Genomic DNA, 25268 nt, shown 5'->3' with positions numbered 1-25268 from the left:
TAGTCTTGATCTTTACTCTATCTGCTACTGCCCACGTCATCGGAGCGCTTCGTTGGAAACCTTTACTATTTCTGAGAACCAATAAAGAGCAAGAAAGAAAAAGAAAGACTATAATGTAGAAAAGACTTGTACTGAAAGATTTTGGAATGTATTTGAAATGTGTTTTAAAGGACTAATGTTTTTGTTTGGATTAGTGTTTTAAGTGTTTTGGATTGTTTGAATAGAATACACCTATTCTCCATCTTTACATTATCTCACAAGAGATCCAAAGCAATTGTCATTGTTTATCAGGGTCAACTGTCAACTTATATAAATCACAGCTTATGTTTCTAATTACCCTAAAAGATGAGAAGAAATTAAACTTTTCACTTCAGATTTCTTGACCAAAACCGCACTTTCCATGTGGGATAATAGAGACTGAACTGGACCAGATGGCAAAATAGTGTCAGTGACATTGAAGAAAACACAGTAAAACACAATCTGGTTGCCTGAGAGTTTTTATAGTTTTGTTGTGATATTTAGTTTAGCTACAGCGATAATAAAATAAAATGTCACTCTCATCTCTCTGTCAGACATGATGGTGCAGGAGTATGGTAGATTCGGCTCTCTGGATATCTATCTGAAAAAGAACAAAAGTTGTGTCAACATCACGTGGAAGCTCGAAGTGGCTAAACAGCTCGCATGGGCTATGCACTACCTGGTAAGGTTTCTTACATACAGTAACTGCAAATAAAACCAGTATAGCCTTTAACCCAGACTGAATTAGTGATTTAAATACACCCAAGGTGATTTTTCCCGTTTCTGCTCACAGGAGGATAAGAACCTTATTCACGGAAATGTTTGTGCCAAGAACGTTCTTTTGATCAGAAAGGAGGATCGTAAGACGGGCAGCCTGCCCTTCATCAAGCTCAGTGACCCTGGTATCAGCATCACAGTGCTGCCCAAAGAAGGTGAGAAACACGACTTCATGTGTGGTCTTGGTGTGACACGACTTGTACCTCACACCTGTGTGATGCCATGTGGGATTATTGTCAGCTAACATAGTTTTGCTTTGGTGTGATCGTCTCAGTCACCTTAGGGACCGAGTTAAATCACCTTTCCCTTATTTGTCATTTTCTCACTCCCTGCTCTTCTTTCTGAACTTCCATCTCCTTCTTTCTGTCTGTCTGTCCTTCAGTTCTGGTGGAGCGTATCCCATGGGTGCCCCCTGAATGCATTGAAAACCCTCAAGGCCTGAGTTTAGCCACAGATAAATGGGGCTTTGGGACCACGCTTTGGGAGATCTGCAGTGGCGGAGACAAACCACTCAGCACCCTGGACTGCTCCAAGGTCACAAAAACAATGGATGTTCTGAGAATTAATTCAGTTAATGACAATAATCTCTATTATCGGAAGAGTTTGACATTTTGGGAGATATCAAATTAAGTGTTAGGGCTGGTTATCTTGCAACCTGACAGACTCCAGGAAATCACTGCTTCTGGCCAAGAAGTAGTTCCAGCACATAACCTCCCCACAAAACCATGTTACGCTTCACTTTTTGTCTTTATGATAAATTAAGCTAAGCTGAAAAATGGAGGTGCTGACTTTTGCTCTTTTATTTTCTCTGCAGAAGAACTTGTTCTATGAGGACAGGCACCAGCTGCCGGCTCCTAAATGGACAGAACTGGCCAATCTGATTAACAGCTGTATGGACTATGAGCCCTCACACCGACCGACCTTCAGAGCAATTATCAGAGATCTCAACAGTCTCTTCACACCAGGTAGGAAGACAAACATGTGTCAGAGTCACCTATTATAGGTGAAGATTACTTCCTGGCAGACATTGATATATGCAAAAGTGTATTTTTGTGTTTCCCAGTCATATATGTGCATGTATAAAAAAAACTAAGTTGCATCTTGTTGTGTTGCAGACTACGAGCTGCTGGTGGAGAGCGACATGGTGCCCAGCAGGACACGAGGCTTCGGCTTCCCGTGGACCTCCGAGAACCAGGAGCCCGCTCAGTTTGAGGAGAGACACCTCATCTTTCTCAAACAGCTGGGCAAAGTGAGACACACACAAACACACACATGGTTCACTCACTCATCCAGTTGTTGGATGAAAAAGCTAGATTTGTTAAAACTTCCTCAACACTACAAGAGAGTTTCAGCCTCTCTTGAGGTTGTTTTTGCTGGTGTTTATGTGGTACAATAAATGGGTAACAGAAATGCCTTTGTCAGATAAATTATGATATACTGTGGCAAACATTCAACCCACATGACTAATCAGCAGTTTCAGCTGTCATCACAGATATTCTCATTTGAGACAGCATGAAGTATGGTCAGCACTATTTGATATGAAAGAAGGCAATTCTTCAGTTTTTCTCTTTGTGGATGATGACACCTTCTGTCACAACCAATTCATCTTGTGATTAGGCAGCTCATTGATCCCATCCTAGTAAATGACTTGACTAAATGGACTATACTGACAGCAGAGGAACTCATTTAACATGTGCTCAACAGCTAGATGAAATGTCTCTGTATCTCTGCTCTCCCTCTGACCACAGGGAAATTTTGGCAGCGTGGAGATGTGCAGGTATGACCCACTGCAGGACAGCACAGGGGAGGTGGTGGCGGTGAAGAAACTGCAGCACAGCACGGCCGAACACCTCCGGGACTTTGAGCGGGAAATCGAGATCCTCAAATCCCTCCACCATGAAAACATTGTCAAATACAAAGGAGTCTGCTATAGTGCAGGTATGAGCACATCGTTTCTACCTGTGCGATATGAAATGGCCAGAAAGTCTTCAGTTTTCAACCTGTGTAACTTGTCTTATAACTTGATTTATTAGCAAACTTGAGAGACATAAAATAATATGATAAAATGACTCACCAACCTGTTATGATTCAGTAATCAAAATGAAAGCTTTTTGCGTCCTTTCCCATGTTAGTCATACAACTCATGTGGATCAGTGATTCACCATATGGGCTCCCCACAGGGTTGATTAAATGTAATAAAAGATAAAAAGTATATTTCTTTTATACTAATTATGTTTTTTTCTTTTCTTACATTTTTCTAATCTTAGCTTTTTCTCATGAAATACTGGATACCAACATTTTTTCAGGCCCCCAAAAACACTTCAAATGATACAGTCTGGGAAGGAAAAATCTTTATTTGGTTGCTCACAGTAACATCTCTTGTTTTGAGCAGGCTTTAACCATGAGGGATCACAACTAGACATTGTCTACAGTGGACAACCACTGTTTGAGATTATATACTGTATGTACTTTCCTTCTGTGTCTCAAAATGTGTTTCCTTCTAAAACGTATTTGAAGATTAATCACACAAACGTTTGACGTATGAAAAGAACACACCTTTTACACAGATATGGCTCCAGACAAACATTAGATGACAGCTTGTTAAATGAAGATGTACAGTAGAAGGGATTCAGTCCCTTTTTTCCGATTCTGGCAGCCTACAACTGCTCCTTGATTTGATATTACCACCCCAGCATATTATGTTATACTGTACATAATAACATCTTGACAGTCCCCACATTTGCTGCCTAGGGCGTCAGTGACCATGCCCATGAAACAAATAAATCTAGATTTTCTCTAGAAATGCCATTTTAGGCGAGGTCTCCGCTTCTGCTGCTCGCACATATTGCACTTTAACGCCATTCTTTTTCAGGGCGAAGAAACCTTCGGCTGATCATGGAGTATCTCCCCTACGGCAGCCTGAGAGATTATCTCATCAAACACAAGGACCGCTTTGATTCCCAGAAACTCCTACACTATGCATCACAGATTTGTAAGGTAATTGTCCAGGGTTCAAATCTGGTCTGGGAGCTTTCTGTTTCTCATCTTTCCTGTCTCAAATACCATTAAAATGATGATTATGGTATAAGTTATGATATGATTTAACCAATTTCTTCCAGGGTATGGACTACCTCGCCATGAAGCGTTACATCCACAGAGACCTGGCCACGAGAAATATTCTGGTGGAGAGCGAGATGAGGGTGAAGATCGGTGATTTCGGTCTGACCAAGGTGCTGCCACAGGACAAAGAGTACTACACTGTCAGAGAGCCCGGGGAAAGCCCCATCTTCTGGTAAGGAAGAGGCACTGCACCTGTTTTTTAGCAGTTCAAAAAGTGTTTTCATAGTTTTGTGGGTTGACATTTATGAACATAAAAAATGGTACTTTATGAATGTTTTTGTGCAGCTTTTGCTACAGTTGTAGTAAATATTGTGACCCTTTGTGACAAAGCTATGAAAAGGTGTAATAAATAAGATCATGTGATTTACATAGAGAAAACATTAAAAAAAAGACTTTTATATATATAATGTGTTGTGGGTGTTTTCCAGGTATGCTCCAGAGTCGCTGACAGAAAGCAAGTTCTCTGTGGCATCAGATGTTTGGAGTTTTGGTGTCGTCCTCTACGAACTCTTCACTTACAGCGACAAGAACTGCAGCCCACCAGCGGTACGGCACTCTGACTGTAGTTTTTTAGGTCAACAGTTTGACCTTTCTGTTACTTCTTTCTGTCATTTTCTACCTTAATTGCTTTGTCACCCCTCTGACAATCTTTGTTAGACCCATTTTTTGTGTGGGTTGCAAATTATATTCTCACAATTTGCCCATTTATTTACGGGATACCAGTAATAATCAGCTATGAAGGAAGGAAGGAAGGAAGGAAGGAAGGGACTGAGTCAAGGCTTCTTCAACAAACATGTAGGAAACGTGTAGAACAGGGCATTGGTATCATCTTTGACCTCACATTAGACTCAGAAATGTCTTTTGTTATGCTTGTTATGTTAAAAGTGAGAATAAATCAGCGAAATGAAGGCAACAGAATCGGCAGCTGCAGCGTTGTGAGTTGGGCTGTTTAATGTGTGAGTCAAGAAGCAGAGCCCTGTTAAGGTGTCAGGTTAAAAGAAGTTTAAGAGAACAGGCCATGGCAAACTTCATTGAGCTATAAAAGCTATAGTGTTGATTGAGCACTCTGCTCTATTGCAGAGATTTTTAATAACAGGAGGCACTTCTCAACAGTTTTTTTTGGCAGTTTTAATTTTGTGAAGTTTTTCGAAGCTGTTTTCTGCAAAACCAAACAAAAACCTCTTTTTTTTTCTTCAAGGTGTTTATGGACAAGATGGGAAATGAGAAGCAGGGCCAGATGATTGTCTACCATCTGATTGACCTGCTGAAACAAGGATATAGGTTACCTGCACCTGATCATTGTCCAAAGGAGGTCAGTAAATCTATACACACTACAAAAAAACTGCAAAAGGGTTTTTTTAGTGTACAATATGATGCAATGAAGACATCTCTTGGTTTGAGGGTAGTGCAAACACAGATTGTTTTGTCAGTGTGGCTAAAGCACAGTTAGCCCTGCAAATATTATCCCTATCCCTAAGCATCACAACTAGGTGATATTAAAATGCCTTATCAAATATAAATAGAAGAGAGAACTCTGTTGTAGTTGTAGAAGTAGGATGCATATTTTATTTCTGTTTCTTCGTTAATATTCTTTGTTCTGATTCTTCCCTCAGATTCACAAGATTATGACAGAGTGCTGGAGCAGTGACCCAGGACTGCGGCCTACTTTCAAGACATTAATCCACAGTGTGGAGATTGCGCGAGACAGCAAGGACGGATGAGCGGCATTGGTCCCTGAACCTTTGACCTTTGTCGACTCCTGGGAGTCAGCCCATGCAGACCTCAACAGAATGATGAATGTCTGTGTGATGTCTGGGGTTTACTGCTCTGATGCAGTCACTAGTCTGAAGTATACTTGTTTTTCTTCTTTTGGTGCTCTGTATGTCTGTCAGTTTAACTAACATTTACTCAAAGAAGGATGATCCATTCTACTAGCAGTGTACCCACTTCTGTCTGTTAGCATATTAAGTGTATGAGTGATCTGATAAATTAGAACACTACATCTGACTCAGACACCAAACAAAATAGAATTGTTGATGCTTTTAAGAACATTTCATTGTGTGATTTCATTGTGTTATGTTTGTGGTATTCATACATGCTGTGTTTTACACATTGAATTTGACGACAGTCATTGACTGGAGAGAGGAGATACTCCTCTAATAACCTGATGTTTTCTATACTTTAAGTAACTTGTGTTGAATTCTTAAGCCTTAAAATCAATCTTTGGTCCAACATGTATAGATCACCAAAAAGTCCTTTGATTTTGTACATTTAGTGTGATAACATGAGCAGCAAATTGTTTTGTCTAACCAAAGAGGCCATGGGATTCTTAACAGACTGTTAGTCATCTGACTGCACCTGAAGTCAACAGTGGAACTGAGCAGGGCTCCTCCTGCTGATGCACAGACAGACTCATGCTTGATATTTTGACTGATAAAGGACAGTCCATGATTGTTAAAGCACCACCTGTACTTGTGCGATTCCTACACCTGATTTTGGAGTCATGGACAGTGGAGTGTTTTACAGATATTCATCACACATCGAGGATGATTCAGTGTTTTTTCCGAGCAGAAACATCCAGAGATCTTCCTTTTGAGTGGTGGTATTTTTTTGCTATAACTACACCAGCTACACAATAGAGGTCAAACTTAACACACGATTGCCTAATATTTGTTTACATCATTTCACGCAATGTGGAAACATCGAAATATGTCCAAGAGACGGCAATAACTGCTCGTCAATGTCTGAAAAATGGACACACACATCACATCACGCACTCGCACAGTATCGTTCTTCCCTCTAAAGGAAACAAGCTCAGAAATTTATGATGTTGCCATTGTAATTACTAATGGATATGTATATATTTCATAAATACAGTATGAAGTTTACAATGTTGGGAGGCTATTTACCTGTAGATATGTCATGTGAAAAGTTGAGAAGGATATGTTGCAGAAGTTGTAAAAAAAAAAAAAAAAAAGTACTGAAGGGAGACGCTTTTACTTTCTGTAGCAGCTTGTTGCAAGACTTGTCGTTATTTTAGCATCCCCTTAAAGATGTTGCTGAGCATGTATATATATTGAATGTGTGTACCATTTTGACTTGTCACAGCAGGAATAACACGATAACATAAACAATGGCTCTGTTCTATTCAAGTGTCCCAGTAATTTAATTATTTACACCTGTGCTGTTCCTGCTGCGACATGTCAAAACGTCTCATTACATTGTCTGCCATAAATAAATCAGTGGTCACAAGGGGATTTTTTAAAAGTTGATTGTGGAACAGTACCTTTATTTTTTATTTTCAAACTCAAAAAAAAAAAGACTTTCCAAGAGTGTGTTAGTACATATATATACACATTATATATATATCTATATCTATATCTATATACAAGCACAGGTCACACACACATGCACAAAATGTCAAAGGATTGATGCCCTTTCACATATTAGTATGAGTCACTGTAAAGAGCAAGTTTTCGCACTTTGACACACAAACACACCATAACCTCTGGACAGTATGATCTGGTCATCCTGAATTTTTTTTTTTTTGGGGGGGGGGGGGGGGGGGGGTTATGAATGAGACTTTTGTTTGCTTTGACTAAGATTGTCAGTTTGTAGAGAGTGCAAATGTTGCTGCCTAAAAGACTTTTTATTTTTGAATTCATAATTGTATCATTTTCAAGTCCTACAACTATTACTGTGATATGTGTCCATTGCTTTGTAAAACCAAATATGATTATTTGTGAAATACGCATAATTTATTTTTTTTAAAGATATTCAAAAAATAAAAGATGTTTGAACAGATAAAACATTTCAATTTTAATCTCAAGTTTGTTGCAGATTGAATGAAATGAATCCTGGTTCTCCAGATGGAGTTACTTTTATTACATTAATGTGTAGATAGATGTAAATATTGAAAGATAGATATGTAGTATATTCCAGGTGTGTAAATGCTTTTACTAAAACAAAACATACTGTAGTACTATGGACATGGACATTGCACCTTTTTAAAATCTAAACGTGTCTTGCTTTACACATGAAGCTTCATCATATTCTACCCATGGTCACACAGCTTACACATCTTCCGAATGTGTGGAAAGAGATGAAGTTTTCAACAGAAGGCTGTAAAATGATTTCTACATTTAGACCAAAGCTGGTTAGTCTTGAGGGGTTTTCTGCAGAGGGTCAAATGTATGTTTTAATTGGGTTAAAATCCTCTCTTTGCTGTCGTGTCCTCAGGGTGTTGACAGAAAATGATCATGCAGGCATTGTGAGCATAGACCTGCAATAAGTTCACAGCAGCCTAAATGGCATTAATGCGCTATATTAGCCGGTGCTAGTATGAAAACAGTTTAGTTGGTCTGCAGGGGAGAATACAGATGCTCTTTATTGCTCCAAATCCTGCCGCAAGTGTTGTAGACAATATATGATACCACTCAATGTTTCATATTTACACAGTATTTAAAATTTATTCTCAAGGAAGGGAGACAAACAGTAAACACCATACAGAACATGTTTTTTAAACAAAATATGTTTTTAAACATTTAAGAAAATATTAATTAAGAGAGACATGAAGTTGTAGTGACGCGATGAGTCAGTTTGTTATTACTACTTATTGTACATACTACCTTTATGCTACCATCCCTCTGCCATCACCCACCCCTTCTACCTTCCTCCCAACCCCCTGCCCTCCCCTCCCTGCCTCAGCACAAGCGTCCGATATCATTCTTAGTACAGCCCTGGTTACAGCACATACCCGCCACACCCAGAGAAAAGTTCCTCTTTTTCTTGCTGGGTATGGGCCAGTCAGCAACCGCTGGGTTACCTTCTTGCTTGCCTAAAACTGTGGACTGCTGAGACTTCTCCAGTGGGTTGGAGTCAGTCAGTGGCTGCTGCCAGTCTCCTAACGCCCCGTAAAGGGCCAGGAGGTCCGCCACGGAGTAAGAGGAGGGAACGTGGAGAGGAGAACGGCTGTCTGTGAACTCTGAGTCACGTTGCCAGTTATGCTGGTGGTCTTCCACTGTAACGTCACTGGTGGAACTCCACTGAAAGGGGTCTGGAGGAGGAAAAAAAGATAAATGTTGAATGTATTTATTTACTTCAAGGACAATGAAGAAATCTCCTCATTAACCGTAACAAATTTACAAAGCTTGATGCATATCATTTGTCATTAGCACCTTTACTTGTACTAAAAAACAAAGCAGATGAGATTATGAATGAAACGATTAACATGAGCTGACCATGGTGCTGAAATATTCGATTTTGTCAGGCTCTTTAATGTGATTGAAACCTTTTTGGAGTGCAATAACACACATCTAACACTCTTTTTCCTTATTTAGGAATGAGGAAAACAATCAACTACAGTTCTTCTTCTCTTTGATAGTCTTTAGCCCTACTGAGAAATCAATTTGTCATATTACACCTCTGCTGCAACAGAATATATTTTGTGACTAAGTACATGTAGATTTTACAGTGAGTTCTTGTGGAAAATGATCTGTCAGGTTAACTCACCCAAGTCTCCCTCTACGGAGCGTTTCCACCGGGAGCCGCCGCAGGTGAAAATGACGGCTCTGATGAACTCTCTCCCGCACAGTTTCACCCCGTAGTCCCTCGGAACGATCAGTCTGCTCATCACATCAGCCTTCACGCAGTTGCATATGCCACCTACACACACCACGGCCACGGCAAGACTCAACCTCCAGAGCATTTTTTTTTCACTTTGCTGAAACTAAACAGAAACGAGCCGCCTCCTTGTCAGCTGAGTTCCACCTCAGATCTGATGAGTGTTTCAAATCCTGCTGGTTTTCCTTGTTTTGTTGTTTCTGTTAGGTGAGTTCTGTTGAGGCTGATTTTGCTTCTATTTATCGGTCTTCTGTTTCCTCTTCTTATTCTCTCTTGTTCAGTAGACACAAGCTTATATAGTGCTTGTCACTAGTCCACTCATCGACCTATGCGTTCAACCCCAAGCCTCCCTCCGTCTCTCCGTCTCTCCCTCCCTCCCTCTCTCTCACACACACACACACACACACACACGTCATTTAGATTGATGACAATGACGTACTTGGAGTTATTTCTTTGTTGTAGTAATATTAGAGGAATATTTTTAATGTGAAGTGTGCGTGTGCACTGCTGGGAAACCTGCAAGTAGCTGTGATGACATTTTGAAACAAACTATATGAGGGAACTTGTGACATCTTGTACTCTTCATTGTGAAGGTTTGGGTTTCTATTTCCACTGTGTCCATCCTTGCTTTAAAAAAAAAAAAGACATGTTAATGAAATTTTAGAAAGGTGTTTATCTAAGTTAGTTCTGTGCTTTGCATCCAAGTAGCACCTAATCACAAAACTCGACTGGAGGAAAGAACAATATTTCTTTTTATTGAATTTACAAATGTAGTTTCCATGATGTCAAAAATTAGTTGAAATGATGTTAAATATACAATGCATAAATAGCAGCACCATGTCATATTTTACATCCATTGAATAGTATTATAAGAATAAAAATAAAACATACTGATGCCCCAATGGTATCTCTACCTTTAGTATAAAGCTCATCACCTTAACAAATGCACTTCTTTCAGAAACAATTGTTTTTGTAATTTACTAATCTGGCTTGTTATCTTTTGATTCATTGTTTAGTCTATAAAACATATTTTTTTAAAATCCCATCACAAGGTCTGAGAGCCCAAAGTGATGCCTTCAAATGTGTTATGCAGCTTCATTTTCTGTTGATTAACTAAACAATTAATTAAGAGTAAGAAGCATCTTCCGCTGTTTGCAGTGTTGAGATTCTTTACAATTAAAGCTTCATTAAGTGATACTTTTGGTATTAAGATTTTATTTGATCACTCCATGAATGCAGGCAGCTGTTGCACAAATCAAAGTAAACCCCCAAAATTTAAGTAAGTTAGGAGTTTGTCAACCAAACTAGAATTAAAGGGGATTATGGGAAAGGGTTATTGAGTTTGTTTTGGAGTTTTTCTTCCTTCCAGTGTTCAAAAATCCCTTAATGCAGCTTTAATTAAAAATGTAATTAACAAGCATAGAAACACAACTTGTGGAGGCATATTCACTCAAGGTGATTATGTTACAACGGATAAATGTTATTGACACAAATACTTATTCAATTCATGATATGACACTTGACTGACTGACTAATTTAAGTATTAACTCGTATTTCAGTTTAGTGAAAGTCAGTCTCCTTTATAAAGTACAAGCTCCAGTGCTGAAAAAGATTTTGGCAACTGATACACTTCGAACAACAATAACCCACAAACACAGCAACATCACTATTATATTTATAATATTGAGACTAATTTAACTTAAGGTCCATGATATAGAATTAGTGCAAACCATGGACTCATTAACTTCAGAAAAGGCAAGTGGTATTTGACTGTTTTTCCCATAATTAAGCAAAAGCAGTACAGATGAAGGCACCAACTGGACAGTTCGGACTCTGTCTCAGTTGTCAAACAACCAACACGTCATTTCTCCAGGAAGGAAGTGAGGGTGCTTCTAGCGCGGCGGGCCTTCTCTATGCTATCAAACGTTGGAGTCCCGTTAGGCAAGTCCAGTCGGTCATGTTCAGATGTCATAATACTCTCAGCCTCCCCTAAAGGTGTGATGGAAAAACAAATCAATTCCCATGTGATGTGGCAAACAGGTGTCTGTGAAACCAACTTAATTTGTCCCACATATACACACGTACCATGCGTCAGCTAATCAGTGTTAATTATTGGGTTTCTGCTCAAATTAGGTGAGCACTAATGGGGTTTGTAGTTGAGGTTTGTATCATAGCTGGTTTTACTCTGCAGTCTGACATGTGACATACAGACACATGTTTGTGTGGCACAGTGTTTGTGCCGCCCAACAACAGGATGCTGAAGAGTGAGTGGGCATATTTTGAGAAGACACAGATATATCTAGTAGTATATATATTAATGTCTGACCAATTACATTTTTATACATTTGCAATAGTGCTGCAGAATTACACTAACATTTAACTTTTGTAATAGAGGCATTTTTGTTTAATATTCTTTTGATGATTTTTTTGTTTAATATTCTTTTGATGATTGTGGATAGCAGTTAAACAGCTCTGGTAGATTTTATGTCTTGAGGCAAAACTGGCAGAAATCTTATGACTCTTGAAAAGAAAACGGCTGCTTTTGGTGTTTCCTTCTGTTGGGATTCAAAGTTGTATGCGAGACGTTAATGTGAAGCAAACTGACAAATCTTATTTTTTATGGCTGACATTAAGTGTTTGTTTATGTGGGTGTTATGATAATGATAATTGCTTCGTCTTACCCCTCATACGATAAATTAGTGTCCCATAGGCGCTGTCCATCTGGTAGGCAAATATGAAGCCGAGAGGAACGATGGGAGCCAACAGGACTGGTTTCTTTCTTTTAATGGCACTGCAGAGACAAAGAGAAGAAAGTTTGAATATTTTTCACTCTCAACATGCGATAAAAAGACAATAACAGCTTTGATTTGCATCAAAATACACAAACTAACAGACCAGCATGTTGATTTTTGGAGAATACCTTGAATTTTAAGGACAAATTGTGCAAAATATCAAGTGAGTCAGACTCATGGCTACTGAGTTGTAAATGTGTCCTTTTGCCATAGTGCCACCTATAGGTGGCTTGTGGCTTTTAATGAGACTTTAATGTTAACTGTTAAATTGTTAAACAGTTTAACTTGATGTGACTATTGAAACTATTGATTAGAAAACATCATACAGACCTTTATCAGTAAAGGTCACTGGACTACAAAGCGTGATTTAATTTAATACTGAAGTTGTGAAGACTTCAGAGTTCAATGAGGCTCATACTTTACCAGGTTAACTGGCACTGTGGATTATTACTGTGTGTGTGTGTGTGTGTGTGTGTGTGTGTGTGTGTGTGTGTGTGTGTGTGTGTGTGTGTGTGTGTGTGGTAGAAAAGGATCATCCCCGGGTGAACATTATCTTAAACTAGACACCTCTGAGTGGACCTCTATGAGCTGTTACATACAAAACTCACCCTACAGTGAGTCCCACTGTGGCCACGGTAAAGAAAGTGCCAAAATATTTGAGAAACTCTCTGGACCAGGCGATCTGCATAGCCATCTGTCTCTCTCTCATCTGGTTCTGCATCAGGATCTGACGCTCCATCTACACACACACACACACACACACAAAAACACACGCACAGGACACAAAAGGACACCAAAGACGTCATCAGGCATAACAGACCTTTAAAGCCAAATATGGACACTGCGAATCAATGCCCAAGGTTATAACATGAAATATTTAATGATCTGAAAAAAGATTAGCAGGAATATAGTACACACACGACCGCTAAATCACCCAGGCCAATATATAGGCTGATATTAGTTTATTATTAAATCTATTTCTTTCTATTATATTATATTTTATTTATTTATTTGATAAACATTTTACAAGTCAGCTTGTTTTAGTTCTGGTATTTTACTTGTATCTTGGTGTGTATTAGTCTCCCAATCCATATTTATCATCCGGTGCGTTTATCAATCACTTATAAAGAATTGTGAATTGCATTCGACTAGTATGAAAGGTGCTACTGTATATAAAGAAAGTGTGATTGATTGATTGATTGATTGATATTGCACATATGTTGGAAGTGACGTACATGATGGATAGTAAGTAAGAGGACTGTGCAGTACAGAAATGCAGAGGATATGTTTGGTTTAATGGTTTGTCCACCAGAGAGCCTTTTAAACTGTAAAATATCCTGCAGGTCACAATTTAAAAACTGAATAATAATAATAATAATAATAATAATAATAATAATAATAATAATAAAATGTAAAGGACAACATGTTCATTGATCTTATGTATTTATGAAAGACATTCATATCAGCTGACATGTCATTTTCTGACCATTTAAACTCTTTGCAACACAGTACATTTCACATTTTTTATTAGAAGGACGACGTGTTAAACATGTACAATAGAGAAGTCTGAGGACATTGTTACATATTTCAGAGAAATCAAAGCAAGTGAGAGAAATATTCTGAACATAAAGTCTGCTCACATGTAATGAGATAAAAACAGTACAGTCGGCAGCCAGACACGCTGCATCCATACTGATGAGCTCAGTCAGATGAGTCTTTTGTCTGCCGTTTCCTGTTTCACACACACTCACGTCTACATTACATCCTTCCTGCATGACAATCGCTAACGAGCTGACTGACACTCTCGTTTAAAGGGCTTTTATTCTCAAAAAGTGAATGTGTCAAAGATGAGCTTTTATTTCCACTTAAAAGGAAAGTGACTCTAATTCACTGGTGATGCAAAGGTCAGACAAAATGACCCCAAGTGCCATTCAAGTAAGTGGATGACATAAATTACAACATGTCGGAGAAACGTCTTGATTTCTGTCAGTCTGCACCACAAACTGTATTCATGAACAATTCTGTTTATTCGCTTTAATGGCTGAAAATTACATGGTATTGAAGTTAAAGTGAATGACATTATAAAGGTGGGGCTTCTTCAGTGTCTATTTCTGTCTGCATATAAAACATTTTTCACACAGGAAGTGTGAAAAGGAAGGAACATATGATGATATGAAGAAGTTGTGCCAGTGAGTGAATTTAAAAAACACCTTAAAGTGACTCTGTGTAATTGCAGGATAATAATAAATGCTAAAATATAGTGTATCAGTAGCACAAGTAAACAAAAGTCAGTCAAAAAAGAGACTCAGTAATGTCCATCATAGAGGAATATCTACTTAAAGTAACATTACCAGTAACATTAGCCACTGTTAGCTATTGGTCATACCAGAACAAATATGACTGTAGCTGCAAAACCCCTGAGTGTAATGATTTGAGCAGAGGTGCATTTTATTGCTTATGAGTTCAACTTTTCATTTGTAAGAGGAAGAATGTGTTATTTCCTCTATCAAATGTTACATATTCTGGCTTTAATATATCACCATACTGTAGTTGGTGTGACTAATTGTGTAAAAACTGTATCTAATTATACATGGAATTATAAAACAAACAAATACACATTACACTTCGCCCACATTGATGGATTGATATAACTGTGCACATTATATACACTTAAAACTCTGTAAAGAGAACTTATGCACATTTCCATGTCTATATATTTATATTCTGGGGTTCTACTGGTATATCTACTGGAAATCCCTGAACACAGAGTACTGGTATAAGGAGGATGAGATATTTTTTAGCAAGATTACACAGTACAAGAGCTTCTGTGTGAAGAAGCCGGTTAATTTTATTTTCTCAGGGAGTTGGCTTCTTGAAAACCAGCTCCCAGATCTAAATGTGTTTAACTTGTCGAGCATGATAAATAAGGACAAGCATGATCAGTCAGCCCTCCCTCAGAGCCTGACAGTAGGCATGAGAAACAGTCTCCAGGCTGGCAGCCAGCAGCTTTTAGTTGACAGAAAAGCGGCCATCAGATATACGACTGGAGTGATAATGAGGAAATAAAATCCTTAGTTCTACTATATAAAAGTTCTTAAAATTGCTTGTTGGTTCTCTATAATTGCCCGGATTGCCTAGTTTGCAATATTCATAAATCTATTGCACACTTTTTCCTTCATAGTCACTCCTAATGTTCATCTAGCTTAACATCACCTCCATGTTTTGAGGAAGTGTTTACTTTTTTCATTCAACTTATACTTTCTCAGTATCAATACCAGTGCATCATGAGTTACGGCTGTTATTTAACTTGACAGGACCACTCTTCACTAAGGGAAAGGACACATACATAGACACATACACAGGAAAAGTGTTTTCCAACAGGGCAGCTATCTTCCAGCCAGGTGGGAAAAAAAATCAAACTAAATATCTCTCTATATAAAGCAAGGAATCTCTGTCTGTTTGTATGTTTGTATGTATGTTTGTTTGTCCTTTGCATATCTCAAGAACCATCTGGTCTACTTCACACTTGGCGGGTGCATTCTTGAATTTGGTGCAATTTTGACACTTGACATGTTTAATATTAATAAACTTTAAATAAACAAGCTAACAGCGAGCTGCTCAGCTCTGTGTCTGAGCGCAGTAGAGGCTGTTTGATATAAACACCGTCACATCACAGCGGCCCCGCTCAGTTAAACTACCCAAGAGAGAAGAACAAGTGCACATAGGAGAAAAAATAGAGACGGAGGCAGTAAAAAAAGCCACTAGGAGAGCAGACACGTTTGATTTGCAGCAGCTTCAACCAATGGAAGGATATAAACTGCTTCTACGGCTCAACCTCTGTTTAGTCTCACTGGTGAAGTTTTTGTCTGGATTTAAATCACTTCATTTATTAAATCCTTATTGCTTTAATTGATACATTTGTCAATTGATACATATATATGTGGTTCTCGAGAAATAATAGGCACTCGGCCTGTTTCGAATAGGCATGTTTTGAATGGGTACTGCACTAGTTTGATATAATGCGATGGAGTCATTCTAATTTAGTCCTTTTTAATTGTGTTATGAAAAGCTTTGCATTCTACATTTCTACATGCCAGTGGGTAAACCTAATAAAACTAATTGTAGCAGCACTAATCAAACACCTTTTGTGGTCGACACTTAAAACGTAACCATGTGAAGAGCATCAAGTGGAGTGGTTAGTTGACTAAAATGCCGGTAGTAGAGGAGAAAGGTTGGGCTGTAATCATTGTGCTACGACGTCACAGGTAAGTAAAAGTACAATTAAAGTTAATGAAGCACAATCAAGCCTTAAAATAAATCTAATATGTTTTTTATGCACGCTGTTAGTCTAATTGCTGAGAGTTCAATCAACAGGTGTGAACATTTAAGACTAATTTAGTCAAACACCACTCCACTGGCACGAAACATGTCTGTATGTATGTTGCTGCAGAATTAATGATTTTGTTATTGAGCAGAACTGATCACAACTGCTCTTTTTATTGCGTAAGACAAACGTCACAGCAGTGAGTCTGCACTCGGTATATCGAGTTGCAAGTAAGTAGGTCAGCAACCACCTTCCTATATTTGTCTAAAATTTACCTGGTAACATTTAATATTAGTTACCTCCAATGATAACTGATGATGACTGTTTTTAGGGCTGAAATATTAGTTGATGAACTGATTATTTGTCTTATATGATCATAAACTGAATATCTTTGGGTGTCTTTGGGACATTTTCCACTATTTTCTGATATTATATGATATAGCCAAAAGAGTTAAAAAAGGAAATGATTGTAAGATAAATTGATAATGAAAGTAAGCATTAGTTGCAGTTTATTTATACAGTGTAGTTATTGCAAAAAAAAAAAATGCTGGTTCACAACTTTAAAAAACACATTTAAGGTGTAAACATTAAAGAAGGGACAACCATAAATATCACCTATTCATAATGCAGGAACACCCATGTATGTACAAACGTTTTTGTAGTGAAACTGGATATCCTTTGGAATCCACTGCGGTAACCAATTTGACTACAACCGCTACCCGCAGCAGGAAGAAGGAAGCGACAAACTTTTTAAAACCACATGAGTGAGTGAGAGTTTGGTGTGCAAGAGACACAGCTGGTAGAGTATTGTTTCAAGGTTATGGAAATCACAGGAACAACATCTGTGTTTGCTGTCTAACTGCAGGGTCTGCTGAGCTAAATTAGTGAACAATAGTGAACTCAAGGGTGCCTCATTTAAATTAGAGAAAGCTGAAACAAAAACCTAATGCAGCAGGTACTGAGTCAAGGTTTCAATTAGGAGGTGAGGGGAAACTGCACGTCCATTCACAGAATCTTCATATGTGTAAAGAAGAGTTTCTGGTGATGTCTCATCTTGTGAAGTACTCCCCTCACTCATCTGGATCATGAAACAGGAAGCAGGTCAGAGATACTGGATGTTGAAAACCATCTGGAAACTACCAGATTCCTGTTAGTGATCATTATTTTATTCATTTGAATTCCCAGCATGTAAGTCTTTGGACTTTTTTAAAGAGGGTGAAGAATACTCGAATGAAGATAAAAGTAGTTGAAAAAGATGGAAATTGTCTTAGAAGAGGTGATCCCAGTATAATTAGATAACAAGTAAGTAAATAAATATAGCTGGGACGAACTGTCTGTCCAGCAAGTAAACACATAACCTTTCATTGTTAATTTGTATTTCTGTTGGACTAGGAGCTGGAGATTAGCTGTTCAAGATGGATTATTTCAGTTCAAAAATTTTAATGAGAGGTCAAGTGAAACATATAGAATATTTTCACATTATACTGTAAAATGACCATTTCATGCAGTGCTCACAAACTTGCATTTATATTTTCCAGAGCAAATGAAGATTTCCAAAATATTCATTAATCAACTTGTGGATCACTACAATTTTCCTACCTTGCAAAAATTACCTGAACACACATTGTCTGACTATTTTACCACAAAAAGATAACACATCCTGACTTTGACAGAAATATAAGGATACAATCTCTTCACAACAAAGTATCAAGTCTCTGTAAATTGATGACTAATGGACACCAATGGCTGGACTGGGCGTTAGTGAAAAACATTAGTCTAAAGATAACTGGAGCTGAGTCTAAAAACCTGACAGTGTTCTTCTGATAAAAAGGTAACAAACTGTCTGTAAGGTGCTTGAACTAGCCTAGGGGATCACTTTGGACTCTGACAGAATTGGTCTGTTTTGAGACCAATGCAAGTTTGTAGCTTAGACTTGCAAAATCTGGTAGCCAAGATGTTTGTTAAAACAAAAGCCAACACCTAATTATTGACAGCTTGCCGTGTGACTGGATGACACCAATCTCTCCATCTCCATCTCTCTCCAAAAAACAAAAAACTGGCTCATTAAAAGTCTTCTTGAGTGATGCATTCAAGTGCAGTAGTAAAATCATCTTACAGGGGACAAATTTACGGGTGAATACTTTTTTATTTTGGAGCACTACTACTCTATATCTTTGCATGATTTACAGTTTAAAAAACCCTAATTTTAACTCTTACTAACTTTTTACGCAGCCTCTTTAAGGCTCCCATCCACTCTGTTGTGATTGGCCAGCTCTTTGAAGCTGCCCCTCAGCAGACATCCGCCAGCTCCTAAGGCTACGGCAACAAATAGTAATAGTAGGATTTCACAACTTTTTTTCATCCTTTACTCAAAATGTCACCTAAAATACATCCGTACATGTATGCACATGAAATCCGATTTGAAATATGAGAGTAGACAACGCAAACAACACATGGAAAAAACCTTAGCAACAACCTTAGCAACAAAGGCAATGGAGCGGATGGCTGTTTAGGGACATGCGTAAAACCATTGCAAATGAAGCGTTCAGGGCAGGTTTACAACCCTGGCTTTTGACTTTAACGGAGCATTTCTACATACATTACCCTCAAGTTTTGGAACTTTGACCATTTTTGGTAGATATCCAACATCGTAACAGTATATAAATAACAGAAAATCAAAAAAAGTATAATATGGCCCCTTTAATAAAAGACCCAGGCGATTGCAATCCTGTTCTATATTGGTTGTGTGTCATGGACCGCATATGCTAAATGGCTAAAAGCTAACCCTGATGTAATTGTTGTAATCTGTACACAAATAAACAACAAAAGTATTGCTGACTCTTAAAAGTCTGAGCCCTCCACCGTATGAACTTCCATGAACATAATATCGGTCCCTGGTTAACTTTTGACAACCACATGTCCATTTTTTTGACAATTTTTGGCTAAATTAAAATTTAATGCATACACAGATGAGCATTTGGGTTCCATTGATAATAAACATTTCAAATCATAAAAAACAATCATAACTCTAAGCTTGCCACCATCCGGAAACTCAACACCCTCTCTGTTGGACCCCACCTATTGCTCCCCTTGAGTCGAAGCACTGAAGAGCCAGTCCCCCTCTATTGCTCCATCTGCCACTTCACCACACTCCTAGTCAAAAACAGTAGCAAAGTCCTCAGAACCAAAACCAAAACCACAGATCTGACATCTAATTTCTGCTTTTTTCTGCAAGAAAATGTGTGCCTTCTTCCTGTATTTCTCAAGTGCTAAATGAAATGGTAATTGTCTGGTATTACTGTTCTTTATCATTTTTCATATCCATGATCCCTCTTTCTGTTTCCATGTTAAGATTATAAGTGTAAAAGTAAGTTTTACTGAGTTTTTAAACCCATGTTTGGCAAAATATGAGCACTTACAGTAACAAGATGACGAAGCAACATAGTGATACCTTTGACGTACGTGCACTTTAAAAATATACATCCTGTCTCTCACTGTCAACATCTCAAGGGATGACCAATAGATTTTGTGGCAAGCTTGGACAAGCGGTGGAGGATAACTGTGAGACAGTGACGGGAAAAAGCAGTGAAGAAAAAGTGAAAAGAAGAAATGAGCCACGACGAGTCCACTCTGAAGGTGACAAAGTGAGAGCAGAGCTGAAACATAAGCGGGAAATTCACTGACATTTCCTAAAGGCAACAAACACATGCAGAATGAGACAATACTTGGAAAACAGATGCTCGCGAATCATCACGGTCTACATACTGAAAGGAGGGAAAGAAGTCAACGTAACAAAGAGAGAAAGAGAGAGACAGAGCAATCCAAGTTTCCTGACAATTCAAATATAAAATATTTTTCATCTTTCGCATCATCTGTAAATGTTTTGAAAAACAAATACAAATAATTCTAGATGCGCATGTCCAACAAGCAAAATATTTTGAAGTCGAAGCAACAAAATTCTGACGATATGAATGGTGGTTAATGCTTTGAATTACTGGATTACACATTACTCATTGTAAAAGCACATTACTTTACTCATTACTCAGCAGCACAAGAAACGTGACAATTACTCATTACATTACTTTCATTAGTCAGCCATCAGCTCCGTCCAATTTGCCTTTAAACAACTCAAAATCCTCCGCACTCACATGTTGCGTCTTCTGTATTTAACACATGAACAGTAGAAACAGAAATTTGTGGTTTGACAACCAGGTAGCACATAGTTTGGAAGGATTTACTGCGCATCCAACAGCTAGCGTTAGCATAGCCTCAGTGACTGCACACAGCACTCTAGAAGTCCCGACATCAGCTGCACCCCCAGTGTAAATGTAATAAAGCGTTATTGGGATTTGTAACTGTAGTATAATTACTGAATTTTAAATCGTAATCCCTTACACTTGTCGTTAGTGAAAAAAGTAATTACATAACTGTAATGTGTTACTGCCCAACACTGCTGATAAGCTGTGGATGTTCCCCAAGGCACCATTCTTGGTCCCTTTCTGATAGAACAGGAATTTTATCTATTTGCAATGACACCACTGCAAAAGCTGTTTTAACATTTCTTGTGCTTGCTATCTAACTTTGGGGTGTACAAACTCCTGTAGTGGACAATCAAAGAATTGAATTGCTCTTGCTTGACCAGGTTTGAACTAAGATCAGATCATACATGTAGTGCTTCTGTTTAAGCCAATACACATGGGCTCCCTGTCTACCTATTAGAACTGATTTTATGATTATTGCCAGAACACCTACGAACCACTACATGGCAGAAGACCCAGTGTTGACCTCCTGAAGTGTTTCAAGACTTTTACAATAATCTGACCAACTTCCAACCAAATTTATAACTACAGGATTTATTTGCAGTGATGGTGTGACCTTTTGAAAAAGTTACCCAAGTATGTCAGAATGACTAAATCTGTAGAGGTGAAATCTGAGTACAAACTCATCTTTTTTTTTATTGTTTTTCCTCCACGTGTTTTGCTTTTAGCTTTGTTTAATCATGGATGTTTTACATGTATTTTGTGTTTTATGTGTCTACTTTCTTTACAGTGCTTCAAAATGTATGTTTTTGAAAAATTCAACACAAACAGTTTTTATTTATTTTGTGATCTGGTGTTTGCATAAGCTGTACAAACCAACTAAAGTTCAATGACTGCAAATAGAAAGCACAACCCTGCTATTAGCAGCCATGGCTTTTTCGTCAATATAAAGTGAACAAAAACATAATTTACGTCACTATAGAGCTGCCATTTATTTTCAAGACATGCGTCATAGAAGCTTACTCATCTTCACTGAATTTTCAAGTACCCAATGATTGGATCCAATGATTCAAGCACAATGCTTTGAGTCCACAAAGCAAGAGTGGCAAGGATCAATTAGCTATGACTGATGTGACTTGAAAACACTGACAAGCAATCATCTCTGACATCTTAATGCAGGGGGAGGCAACAGCGATGCTTCACAGATATTCTGAAATTGCTAGGGTCAATTCATCCATTAAATTTGGTGATGTCAAAATACAATTTGAATGTTCAAGATGAATAAGCAGCAAAATTATTTGATTATTTGATTGATTTGACCCCTAGCAATCCTTAAGATTTTTGTTTCTTGTTGACGTCTGAGTGTGTTTTGTTCAGCCATGATTTAAAAAGTTATAGGCTATGTATTAATCAAAATTTGAAATAGGGGCTAAAGTATGTTTTCAATTTTTTTAAGAACACAGACTCATAATGGTAAAATGAGAAATGCTTATAGCCTATCTTAATAATTTAAATTAAAAAGTAAGTATGAATAATAATTATCAAACTATCTGTAGTAAGTTAAGTAGGTGAAACAATGCAGATCGACTATAGCGATGCTTAATCATGCACCAAATACTCACCTGTCATCATCATGACCCAAATGAGGGCACTATGAAACTCATTTGCCAAACCTTTGCCATTACTGAATAATATTTGTCATCATCTACCAAATTTACAGCTGGGAGAGGAGGAGAAAATGAAGGGGCAAACAAAACAACCAACCTTTTGGGCGTAAGTCGGATAATATCATTGGTGTTATAAGAGTCACAAATCCCACCTGCTGCTCAGCAGCTTGCAGGCATAAATAAATCAAAGTAAAAATCTCTTGTTTAAATGAAAAAACTAAAAAAGAATAATAACAATAATAATAATCATAACGAATGCAATAAAACCTGGAAAAGCATTGCTTTGAACCAAAGCTTGTATCCCTGGCTTTGACATTGTTCAATTCAGGACTGCAACCAATGATTATTTTCATTATCCATTCATCTGCCGATTATTGTCTTGATTAATTGACTAATTGTTTTGTCTATGAAATGTAAGAAAACAGTAAAAAATGCATGTTGTAATGTCTTCCAGCCCAAGATGATGTCTTCTGTTGATGTCTTTTGTTTTGTTTTTTCAACAGTCCAAAATCCAAAGATGTTCAGTTTACTTTCATGTTGCCAATTAATTTTCTGTTGATCAACTAATCGATTCATTAACTAATTGTAGTTCAATTCATGACAGACAGTATGAATGCGAGGCTTAAAACAGAGTCTGTATCATGACCAAAAGTCAAAACTATGGTTCATGTGTGCGACACTTTCTGCATCTGCAGGAATAAACCTTGTGTTTGCTGTGTGGTACTTTGAATTAAAAAGATTTTCTTTTAGGTATATGCACCATGTAAGTGCAGTATCAACTAAGATACTGACAGTCTTAAACCTAGATTTTGACACAGGAACTCTTTCCGTATTGCTAAACAAACATACAGTTTATCAAATTACCGCACAGTGAGCATTAGGCTTTTGGTAGCCCTGGGGGAAGTTGTCAGCCTTAACTGACACATCCTGTTTAACTTGTGTGTTCTTATCTATATTATGTGTGGGTACACGTTCACTCACCTGCAGCCGTGAATTGTGAAGCATGAACTCTTGCTGCTTTTTAAAGTTTGCATCCATGGATTTAGACAGCAGAAACCCCATGGTGGCCCTGTTATTGTTGATCTACAGATACAACAACACACAAATTTTATGCTGCAGTCAACACATGAGCAACATACCTAACTTACAGGCACAAATACTCAAAGCATACAGGTAGAACTGGTTGACCTACTTTCAATTTAACTTTATTTCAGACACATAGGTCAATATACCAGGACAACAACACAGAGATATAATCATTGCAGTTCACAAGTCCACAGTGATTAAAAACGCATACAGACATTTGTTCCAGTGTTTCCAAAAACAAGAGGAGAACTTTGTATCACTTCATGTAAGCTCAGTTAAGGCCAAAGTTAATGGACACATAAATTTGTACATAAAATTCCTCAACACAACATGAAAGGTGGGAACATTAAAGGTCACAAACATATGACTTGTACTTGTCCATCTTGGGAGCTTGATTCTGAATGCATCATTAAATGCGACCTGAAGTTTTTTCATGTTTGCTTTACTATCATTGCACCACAAGTGGGCTGTATTGAGTGGAGTATAGCAGGCTCTAGAAAAGGGCTGTTTCAACATCGTATGTACACATATGAAATTTGCGTGCCAGCATATTGGCTTGTGCATACAGTTTCACATGGATCATTCCTGATGATGTGACCCAAATATCTTACTCTGTTCACCACATTTAGTTCACATTGGTCTACCATAAAGAATGAAGGAAAGTTTTGCTTCTGGTCCTCCTTGGTTTTAGCATTCATGTCATACTGCAACCATAACTTGGGCAGACTGTGCAGCTGCTGTAAACCAGCACTATAAGGAAACATGACTTTTGTATATTAAAGACCAATACAGGACTACTGTACATTAAAACTTGATGTACTTCAGCATATGCGCTGCCACTGTTTCACTGTAACTTACAACTGTCAGCTGTAAGTTAGTCACCACTACATGACTCACGCTTAACTTCAATGCTCTACTAGCTAACCAGATGTTGATACTGTCTAATGTGCAAGTTGCATTGTGTATTGCCAAGTGCTAGCAACACACAGACTTTCCTGTTAAATTACATTTCGCTGACGATACTGAGCTAACATTACTAAAAGAAATAGCTTCCCATGCTGCTTCACTCGAAAGCTACTGTTTTGACCTTGTGGTAGCTTGGCTAGCTTAAATGAAAGCTTTGTACATACCTACTATATTTCGCGGTTGGTAAATGAATAGCTAAATAATATATGGATACTGCTCACAAGGACAAGATTGTCGAAGATTTAAGAATATGTGTCATTATACCAAAGCCAAACTAAGTGTGTGCGACGCGTTATTTTTTCCCACCCGCATTCTGCGGAGACCCGCCTTACTCTTCCTCTGATTGGCTCTAATGCTGATATTCTTAGCCTATCGCTAACCATCTCACTCCTCATGCCTAAATCTAACCAATCTAACCAACGGAGGCAGCGAGTGCAAGCCAATCAGAGGTAGAGTAGGGCGGGTCTTCGCGGAATGCGGCTGGGAAAAAATAAGGCGTGTGCGACGCCTTGGAAATAGGTAACTTCCTTTCTACCGTGCTGTCAAATACAGGAATCAAAGACAAGGAAGGATACATTGCAAATGTTAAGAGAGGAAAAACATTAGAGGAGGAGGATGAAACATCTATTCATAACCA

The 25268-nt window shown here is 38.0% G+C and overlaps 3 protein-coding genes across 5 annotated transcripts in view; 1 reads left to right on the top strand and 2 right to left on the bottom strand.

The window, feature by feature from the left end:
• Positions 1-5966, top strand: part of jak2a (Janus kinase 2a) — a 37676-nt gene extending 31710 nt beyond the window's left edge. For both annotated transcript variants that reach the window (XM_067574964.1, XM_067574965.1), the window contains exons 14-24: positions 573-700; positions 812-950; positions 1178-1329; positions 1610-1760; positions 1911-2044; positions 2544-2733; positions 3668-3792; positions 3915-4087; positions 4344-4461; positions 5114-5227; positions 5529-5966. In XM_067574964.1, the coding sequence (XP_067431065.1) occupies positions 573-700; positions 812-950; positions 1178-1329; positions 1610-1760; positions 1911-2044; positions 2544-2733; positions 3668-3792; positions 3915-4087; positions 4344-4461; positions 5114-5227; positions 5529-5636 (1532 nt within the window). In that variant the 3' untranslated portion in view covers positions 5637-5966. The remainder of the gene's footprint in view (positions 1-572; positions 701-811; positions 951-1177; positions 1330-1609; positions 1761-1910; positions 2045-2543; positions 2734-3667; positions 3793-3914; positions 4088-4343; positions 4462-5113; positions 5228-5528) is intronic.
• plgrkt (plasminogen receptor, C-terminal lysine transmembrane protein) lies at positions 482-24951 on the bottom strand. 2 transcript variants are annotated; one of them, XM_067574968.1, is made up of 5 exons: positions 24796-24951; positions 23561-23662; positions 12938-13068; positions 12219-12328; positions 482-619 (listed from the first exon to the last, which is right to left on the bottom strand). In XM_067574968.1, the coding sequence occupies exons 2-5, from the start codon at positions 23639-23641 to the stop codon at positions 558-560; spliced, it is 384 nt and encodes a 127-aa protein (XP_067431069.1). In that variant the 5' UTR covers positions 23642-23662; positions 24796-24951; the 3' UTR covers positions 482-557. The 2 variants fall into 2 exon arrangements, with proteins under 2 accessions (XP_067431069.1, XP_067431068.1); XM_067574967.1 differs by lacking the exon at positions 482-619 and adding an exon at positions 10272-11526.
• Positions 7474-9886, bottom strand: rln1 (relaxin 1). Its single transcript, XM_067574966.1, has 2 exons — positions 9427-9886; positions 7474-8971 (listed from the first exon to the last, which is right to left on the bottom strand). The coding sequence occupies exons 1-2, from the start codon at positions 9620-9622 to the stop codon at positions 8619-8621; spliced, it is 549 nt and encodes a 182-aa protein (XP_067431067.1). The 5' UTR covers positions 9623-9886; the 3' UTR covers positions 7474-8618.
• Positions 24952-25268: the final 317 nt, after the last annotated feature.

The sequence above is a fragment of the Thunnus thynnus genome, chromosome 19 (assembly GCF_963924715.1).
Source record: "Thunnus thynnus chromosome 19, fThuThy2.1, whole genome shotgun sequence".
Taxonomy (NCBI): Eukaryota; Metazoa; Chordata; class Actinopteri; order Scombriformes; family Scombridae; genus Thunnus; species Thunnus thynnus.
Note: the sequence above shows the minus strand (reverse complement) of the source record. Positions and strands in the feature narration are given on the sequence as shown.